The sequence below is a fragment of the Cervus elaphus genome, chromosome 11 (assembly GCF_910594005.1).
Source record: "Cervus elaphus chromosome 11, mCerEla1.1, whole genome shotgun sequence".
NCBI classification, from domain to species: domain Eukaryota; kingdom Metazoa; phylum Chordata; class Mammalia; order Artiodactyla; family Cervidae; genus Cervus; species Cervus elaphus.
The window spans coordinates 22,818,583-22,827,632 of record NC_057825.1 but is presented as its reverse complement, the minus strand read 5'-3'; the positions used below and the strand labels follow the sequence as shown (position 1 = coordinate 22,827,632).

General features: G+C 48.3%; 1 protein-coding gene across 1 annotated transcript; it reads right to left on the bottom strand.

The window, feature by feature from the left end:
• Positions 1-3,977: 3,977 nt before the first annotated feature.
• LRATD1 (LRAT domain containing 1) lies at positions 3,978-8,419 on the bottom strand. Its single transcript, XM_043917411.1, has 2 exons — positions 8,191-8,419; positions 3,978-7,209 (listed from the first exon to the last, which is right to left on the bottom strand). The coding sequence occupies exon 2, from the start codon at positions 7,171-7,173 to the stop codon at positions 6,292-6,294; it is 882 nt and encodes a 293-aa protein (XP_043773346.1). The 5' UTR covers positions 7,174-7,209; positions 8,191-8,419; the 3' UTR covers positions 3,978-6,291.
• Positions 8,420-9,050: the final 631 nt, after the last annotated feature.

The following is a 9,050-nucleotide window of genomic DNA, read 5'->3' as shown; positions in this document are numbered from 1 at the left end:
GCAGGCATGCTGCAAGACTGTTGGAAGGAGAAAGTTTGAATTTTAGAATAATAATGTATTTGTTAAATCAAATACCAGAATACTCATAATAAAGAAGACCACACGTTTCCTACTGTGGCCTGAATAGAACATTAATGTCTGTATTATAGATTGATGGCAAGAATTTCCTAAGGAAGCAGTAGCTTTATACAATCTTTTCTGTTTTTTGGAACATGGAATGTAGATCACACTAACTTCTGAAACATGTATTTTATGCTTAAAATTTAGGATATTGGCTCTATCCACACCTAATATTTTATAAGCCTCTCCCCTTTGAAACAAATTAAGCTCAGAACTCATGTTCACATAAAAACAAAAATAATTGGATTATGAAAGCCAACGGGCAGAACAATTATTTGTAAATGTTAATATATGAGTAATGTTTATTTAGAAGAGTACCCATGACCAAACTCCATCAAATCTAATTTTCCCAGAGAGTTAAACTAACAATTTTGTAGGTTTCCCCCTGCAGATCTGAAGAAAATTTCTAGCAAGAGCTTCAATAATAAGCTTCCTTCTGAAGGAATGATTTTGTGGTTTTGTGTGAGAAAAATCTCTCCTTGAGGTAAATGAGAGATGAAGCTGTGGAAGTTTTTCTCAGAATTAGTTTTGCTCTCCCCTTTCCAAGCAAATGATAAGAGAAGATCTTTTCTTTGGATTCTTTGATAGTTATAATTTTGTTTTCCCTAGAAGCAAATAATATGCAGAATATCCTTTAACTAAAATCAGCCTTAAGCCTCATACATTATATTTCTGTGAGCTTTCTGAGGTGTGTAGTCATTCCCTTCTCCAGGGGATCTTCCAGATTCAGGATTTGAACCCAGTTCTCCTGCACAGCAAGCAGATTCTTTACTGGCTGAGCCTCCAGGGAAGCCCTCTTAGGTGGGAAACCCTCCAACTTCAGTTTAAGAAATATAGGCTTCCCAGGAGGCACTAGTGGTAAAGAACCAGCCTGCCAATGCAGGAGACATAAGAGATGTGGGCTCAATCCTTGGGTCGGGAAGATCCCCTGGAGGAGGAAATGGCAACCCACTCCAGTATTCTTGCCTGGAGACTCCCCATGGACAGAGGAGCCTGGCAGGCTATAGTCCATGGGCTTGCACAGAGTTGGACACGGCTGAAGTGACTGAACATACACGCATGCGTGCAACGTGTGTATGGTAGGTGGCAAGCCAGGTGGTAGCGTTTCTGGTCTTCCGAGTGATCAATATCACTGAGAACAATGCAAGGTGTTTTCTACTTACTGAGCAGCTATTATGTGCCAAGCACACAGTGTGTTTATTCGGGTGCTCTCCATGAATACAATAATCACAAAACTAACCTACAAAAAGAGCAGAGAAAACTATTTTTCCTTTTCCCTAACATATTCACAGGCTTAAATCTCTTACATTGCAAGTTCAGATGAGGTAAACATTCAACCTGTAAGTTAGGAAATTGGAGATTTTATAACTTATGAAATTGGTCAGAAAATAAGATCTTAGCCTATCTTCAGTTAGAATGGAGAACAGATATCCCCTGCTGAAAAGCTTATTAGCTTATTTTATCATCTCATAACCCCTCTGCTTCATCTTGTGTCTTCTTTTTTCTAATCTTTATAGCTTTCCTTTGAGTCTTTGTCAGTTTTAGGGAAGCAAGGAACATAGGCTTCTAAAAGTGAGACTGACTGCAGCTCCCACATTTTCTTCTTTTTGTTTATGCTTCATTTTAGGCAGAGCTGCATTGATGTCCCAGTTCCTCATTATCTATTTTGCACCCTGGAACTTTTCTTACTGTTTTTGTAGATCTCAAGTCACTCTCCATCTTGATTTTAAATCATTTACATATATGTGTAGGTGTATAAATCTATATCTCCAATTGAAATCACAATTTCTAGCTATCTGTATAAATTTACATATATGTGTACACATATGCAGAGGTGCACATATATAAAAATGTGTACCTGTATACATATGTGAATATGTCAATATATCTCTATATCTACATATATTCTCCAAATAGCTAGCAATTCTCAACAAAAATATTGAGTTGGGTCTCAGACAACAATTTTCTAAATACAGTTCCTGATGTTTCCAGAAACCTGAAAGCCTGTGTTTTTCACTTGTGGTCCCTTTATGCATGTGGCAAATCATGTCTGAAAGGCACACCTAACTACATCTCTTCATTTGTTTAAAAAAAGAGAAAGCAGAAGGTTTCAAAAATAGACAAGTAGATAAAAGTAAATTAGGGAGCTCTCATATGTGTGCACAGTAAATATCAATTTCACTGAAATTTGACCCTGCTACATTTATTAGATACGAATGACAATGAATTCTTAGGGGTGTTGAAAGCACACACACCGCAGAATCAATAAGGTAATATTGGAAGATGGTTAGGATAAACTGATTACAACACCAATAGCATACTTCTCTGGAAAAAAGAATCATTTTCAAACAAAAGCGTTCATCACAGAATCATGACACAAAGAGGAAGTAAACATCAAAATTTTGAAAATCTAGTAAAATCAGGTCACATTGAACTTACAGCTGCCTCTGTGTTTGATGTTCTAATCTGACACAAGTGTTTTCTAACTTTGACTGCTTCAGTTAATAAAACACAGTCATGACAGGCATTTAAAATTTTTAAATATTGAGGAACTTTATATATATAGGCTAATTAATATACTTTTAAAAAATAAATGCAATACATGTAACTTCTACAAGTTTTTTTTTTAAACAAAGAGATATACTTTGGGAATAACAGTGTTTCAGGACTGGTTTGTTTAAAAGTATGCCTAGAGAAGGCAATGGCACCCCACTCCAGTACTCTTGCCTGGAAAATCCCATGGACGGAGGAGCCTGGTAGGCTGCCATCCATGGGGTCGCGAAGAGTCAGACATGACTGAGCGACTTCACTTTCACTTTTCACTTTTATGCATTGGAGAAGGAAATGGCAACCCACTCCAGTGTTCTTGACTGGAGAATCCCAGGGATGGGGTCGCACAGAGTCGGACACGACTGAAGTGACTTAGCAGTAGCAGTAGCCTCCCTTCTCCCCATTCCAGGCTCCTTTTTTCTTAGTTACCAAATATGTAGCAAAGCACTTCTTGAAGTAAAAATATTCTTTTTTTTTTTTTTTTAGTTATTTGCTTTTCAGAATAACCTTCTGAAAGTAGAGAAAGAATGGGGGTCAAAAGATAAAAGATAGTTGTCTTCTAAACCACATCACTGACAGGACCAACGACCAGCTCAGCCACACTTAACACCGTGAATATCACTATGAAGTTCTGTTCTCTTGAAGAAAACTAAAAGCCAAACTAAATTCCTGACTTCTATTAAAATGTCAAGAGGCTTTTTGGCTTAATTTTTGTAATTCTGATAATATCCAGAGATATTGTATTCATTTATTAAAAAAAATCAAGTCTGCCGGTGCCATCTTCCAAGAGAAACACCACCTTCTTGGTGTCATTCCCGTTGTTAAGAACATTCTAAAAATAGACACATTTTCAGTATAAAATATTAGCTAATGTCTTGATAATAGCCTCTTCGTGCTGCACAACAACTGGAATTATTCTACCACTGGTTATTATTAACATTGACCAATAGGTAATAATTATTTCAGTAGGAATGTGAAGAATACACAGACCTTTCAAGTTCCCTTTGAAACTAGTGTTTTTCTCTTGTGAATCTGTAGAAGTATCATCAACCCAATCCTTAATAGACCAGCATTGTCATGAGTGCTAGTTTGGCTGCCAAACCCATTTGTATTGCTAAGCTAATGTCAGTGAGTAGCAAGCTAAGCAATTCCTCTGTTTTAGTGACCCTCTTATTAAGAGCAATATCAGATTCTATGCCGTCAGAGAAAATGTATTTTAGTATCAAGTGTGAGAGACCATTGTTTCTTTTGCTAAAGTCCGGCGCTCTGAGTGACAGGTGTAAGACAAAAATGTCAAGGAGTCCTGGTTGAACAAGTGCTTAGGATAGTATTTAATACAGCAGAGAGCCAAGATACAGTAGGACACAGTAAAGAATGTGGGCTGTGTAGATACAATATAGAATTTTGATTTAGGATCCACCATCTGTTATTTGAAAGGGGAATAAGGGAAATAAATGATTTTCAGTTCTCCATACATGCAAAGATAAGTTCATTATTACAAAAGTTTTGCTGTTATATGTGCTGAAAGAAAAGCATAGGCGTTTAAACATTTTTTTAAAAATAAATCACTCAATAGGCTTAAGAAAAATACTCTAGTTCATAGTTCATTGATCTGACCTTTTGACTCAAGATCAGGGAATGAATCCAGGCTGAAAACCAAAAAACAAAACAGAGATGAATCATTTTACCATGAAGAAAAAAAAATGCATTTCCAGTCTCAGCTAACCTTGACTAGTTTTTATTGCATTATTTTTGAAATGCCAAGAAACTGGCTTTGGCCATAATATTTGCTGTCCAACTAAATCAGTTGCTGTCAGTATGTGATTGCTTGCAACAATTAGCTAAACACTGTTATTTGACAAATTCCCTTGAAAGGGAAATAGATGCTGGAGGTGTGTCTAACACACACTGAGTCAAGTAACAAGTTAATCAGACGGGGCTGCGGCACAGGGAGAGAAGTTAGTAAGTCCTTGCCCAAGGAAGGGGTTTCAAACAACCTTACTTTTTTGAAAACCATATGTTCCTCCTGATCCTTGAAGTTCTCTCCAGTTTTCAGGAATAAACTGTGGGACTGGCTAAAGAGGAGGGGGGGAAAAGACACCAATTCTACATTCATTTTTTTTTTCAGAAGATCAGGGGAAATGAAGAAAACAAAAAATGCAAATATGGGATGGTAGTGGTATACAACAAGGAGAAATTAACACCATGGAACCTAGCAATTTCCACCGAAGCAGTACACCCCTTAACTGACAGAAGTTCATCACGATATACACACTGATTAAAAACTCCACCATTACTTAGGCTGCCCTTAAAGTAAAAAAAAAAAAAAAGAACCACAATATACAAAAACAGAATTCTCATAAGGTTTGAGAAAAATAGAGTGAAAAGGCAATGTTAGCTAAGCTCTTAGCTAAATCCACTCTTAATGGCCCCCAGTATTTAAGCTATCATGGATTAAAGCCATGAAAATAAAAATTTCAATTTGAAATTTTATTAGCATGTTGCTAAAATGGTCAATAAAAAACATCAACACGATCGGCTTTGTTGACAAAGTTGGAAAACTGCTCTTTCTACTTTTAAAACTTGATTTCCACCTCCCCACCTTCTGAGATTTCTGTTATAGACAAGCCAAACGAAATGTACTGGCTATGGTGCTGGAACAATGCTGGTTTCTGGAATGTTGCCATGTCTTCCCCTCCCTCTCCTCCAACCCCTTTAAAAATGTGGTTATTTTGGAAACGCAGCCCTAGGAGGGAGCCATCTAGGGTTGAGAACAGCACCCTCTTGACAAATTCAATTCGCTGACACCTGGCGAACCTTCCCCTTGTCCGGGGTGGGGGGCGGGACCGGCCCTCCTCACCAAAAGAGCTGCGCCTTCAACCTCCCTGGACCTGGAAGGCATTCCTTCTGCCAGCAAGGGAGACTCACAGGCGGATGCGGGTGGGGAGTGGCGTTCGCTTCCCTGGGTGGAAAGATCGGGAGGCAAACTCTAGTTTAGCCCGGAGCCTGGGATAACAATGTCAGGAGGCCCGGGGCTGGAGAGCTGGAAGAGTCCCGGGCGGCCTCGGGGTAACCCGGCGTCCCGAAGTGCTCTCTTGTGCAATTATTCACAAGTGCAGAAGGGACAGGCTCGATTTCTTGGAAATCCTGCCGTCTGGGGACACATCCATATGGAACGGATTGGTGCCCTGGCACGCTCGATGCTCACCTCCCACCAGCCTTGTCTGTGCACGTTTGGGGCGCGGTGAAGGTCCCTTTCTAGGAGTGATCGAGGGTCAGGAAGGCCTGACCCCTGCTCCCCTCGGCCCATTCTCCAATCCCCACTTACAACCCAAGGAGGGGGCGGGCGGCGTACGCTGGGTCTCCCAACACCATCACCACCCTTAGGGGGCTCCGCCGAGCGCGCACCGCCCTTTGGGTCCCCGGGCGAGTTCCTGGGACTTCTGCCATCGCCAGAGAGGTGCGAGGCTGAGGCTGCCACCTGGGGCGCTGGCCGCTGCTGGCGGCCACTTAACGGGGGGCGGGGATGGTGAATCGCCGGCCTGGAGCCCGGGGGCTGGGGAGGAGCCGGGCGCCAGAAGACCAGAGGGGCGGGTGGCTCTCCCCTCCAGGCTACTGCTACTACTTGGCATCCACGAGGTCGGCGAGCTCCTGGAGTACCCGCAGGCGGCCGCTGGCGTCTATGCGGCGCTTCTCGCGGATGAGGTCCTCCAGGCTGTGAAAGCGGGCCGTGTGCACCTTGTTGTCAGCTAGGTGCACCTTGAGACAGTACTGCTGCTGCGGGGGCTGCGTGCCGGCCGGCACCTCCCCGCCGGCCTTGAACTCCCGCTTGCCGAAGCGGCACCAGGCGGCGAAGCTCTCCGAGTTCGTCCAGCAGATCTCTTCGCTCTTGAGGCCCAGGTGGCCGCAGGCGTTCTGCACCACCAGCTCGGCCACCAGGGGGCGGTAGCGGTACCAGCTATTCACCACCCGGCCCACGTTGGCCGCGCCCGCCTCGTACAGGCTGTCCTGGCGGATCTCGCCTTGGCACAGGTGGATGATCTGCCCGCCGCCCACGTACACAGCCCAGTGCGGGGCTGGCGCGGGCGGCTCCGGCGCGGGTTGCAGCCACAGCAGCTCCAGCAGGTCGCCTGGCTCGCAGAGCGCCGGCAGGGCGGTGACAGCGTAGACGCTCAGGTCGGCGCCCTGCGGGCCGCCGCTCACTTTGGAAAAGATGCATTCCTGGCCCCGAAAGGCGGAGAACTGAGTTTCGTTGAGGACCAGCTGGTGCAGCAGGTGGTGGTGGTGATGGTGGCGGCTGGGGCTCTCCGGGCACGGGGCGCAGCCAGGGGGGGCCTTCACGCCGAACTTGTCCGGCTGGCCGCGTTCGTCCAAGTCCTCCTCTTCATCCGAGAAGAAGTAAGCGACCCCGACCCGCAGTTCGTCCTTTTCGATCCCTGACGGGTCCCCGGTGGGCAGCTCGCTGTAGTTGAGGTGGGTGATGCGGTCCAGTTGGTTGCCCATCAATGAGGCGGCGAGGCGAGGGCCAGGAGCGGGGATCTGCGGAAGCACAGGGGACACGCAGAGAACACGATCAGAGTCGCGCCCGGCCCTCCCCAGGACAAGCGGTGGCCCTGGGACTTGGCCGCCCGCGCGCCTGTCCTCGAGTCAACCGTCCCAGCCGAGTGTCCTTTGCCAACCGGGGGGCCAGGACTGGCACAGAAGCCACCGGTCCCCGGAAGCCACCACACAGTCTGAGACCCTGTAAGGGAACCCGGGTCCAACTCCCGCAAGAGAAAAGGCAGGAGGGCTGGAGGGCGCGGGGTCCCGGTGGGAAGGACAGGGGGGCTGGGGCAGCGTGGGAGTCAGGACACCCGGGAAAGGACGGAGGCTGGGCTGAGAGAAGGAAGGGACGCCTCTGGTCCCAGAGCTTGGAGCAAGCTGCGCTCACATGTCAGTCCCCACCCTCCCCAGCCCACCACTCAGTTTTACACTAGATCACACTCCCCGACAGCGCCTCGCACAATGACAATTGCACACATCACAGGCACTCGCTTGACACCAGCAAAATTTTGCACACTTGGGAGTCCAGACGCTGACAGGCTGGTACACTGGTGTGGTAATGTCACATGCACACACAATGACAAACCTTCGCAACGACACACTCGGACCCCCACCTTCGCACACAATTCCAACCCTACGCTTGCACGCTCCCCCGAGCACGTACATCCATGCTCCCAGGCACACCTGCCCACACAGGCAGGTGCACTCTGCCCCTGAGTTCTTTTGCGCCCCCCCCCCACCCCCCGCCAGCCGAATCAATCTGGCTGCGCCAGGGCGAGGCTGCTCTGTCTAAAATAACCTAACAAAGAGGCGAGGGGAGGATGGGGAAGCCGGTGCGGGGTGCATGTGTGCGGCTGTGGGTTGTGTGACGAGGTCCACTTGCAGCCAAAAGACCCCTCTCCCTCCTACCCGGCACAGGGTCCAAACAATCGGACGAAGAAAACACGTTTCCAAGGCAAAGCAAACCGCTCTTCGTACCCGTGATTTCCCTGCTCCTGAAACCCCAAACTCCTTTAAAGTCTCCTGGTCCCCATGGGTGCCGCGGAGGTGGTGGTGACGAGCGGGTCCTGGGCGGCGAGCGAGGCTGCGGCTCAGTTCTGCCCCGCGCGGATCGGTGCGGTGCGATCCCCGGCGCGGTGCCCGTGCGCCTGCCGGTCGGCGGTGGCAGGGGCGCCGGCTCCACCTGGGCAGTCCAGACTCTATTCTGCTTTCGTGCAGCCCAGCGGACGACTCTTAAGTAGTCGCTGCCGCTGGTTCCAGGGCCCGCCCCGGGACGCGTTCATTGGCTGGGGCGAGTGCCCAGGCCCCGTCAATCTCCGCCGGAGGGGGCGGGGTGCAGGGGCGGGTCTCCGTTGCGCGCCCCGCCCCGCCCCCGCGCACCGGAGCGCGCGCCGCCCTCGGGAGCGAGGTGTGAGCGCCTGCCGGGAGCGCGCGAGGGGCGGCCCTCTTGCCTCCGCGCCCAGCAGCTGCAGCTACCGATCGTAACTGAGCGCACCATCCTCCCGTGTGTACTCAGCCCGGAAGAACAGATCCCAGCAGTGAAGCTGAGTCTGGGGGTGAAGAATCCCCAGTGCACCCCGAGCACTTGGCGCGGCCCCAGGGCGAGGAACGCCATTGTCAGAGGCGGGCACCTGGGGCCCTGTTGGGGACCCCTGACCCTGGGTTCCTGAAGCCTCCTGGGCTAGTCTTTGGCGCACAGGCACAGAGGTTTTTCCTGCTGGGCGCCAATGCCTTTGAAATTGCGCCTGCGATGTTTGGCTTCTCTCCTTTGACCCGCCTGAAACTGCTGACCTAGCACTGGCGCCTGATTTAAATGGAGCGCGGTCTCAAATGCGAAT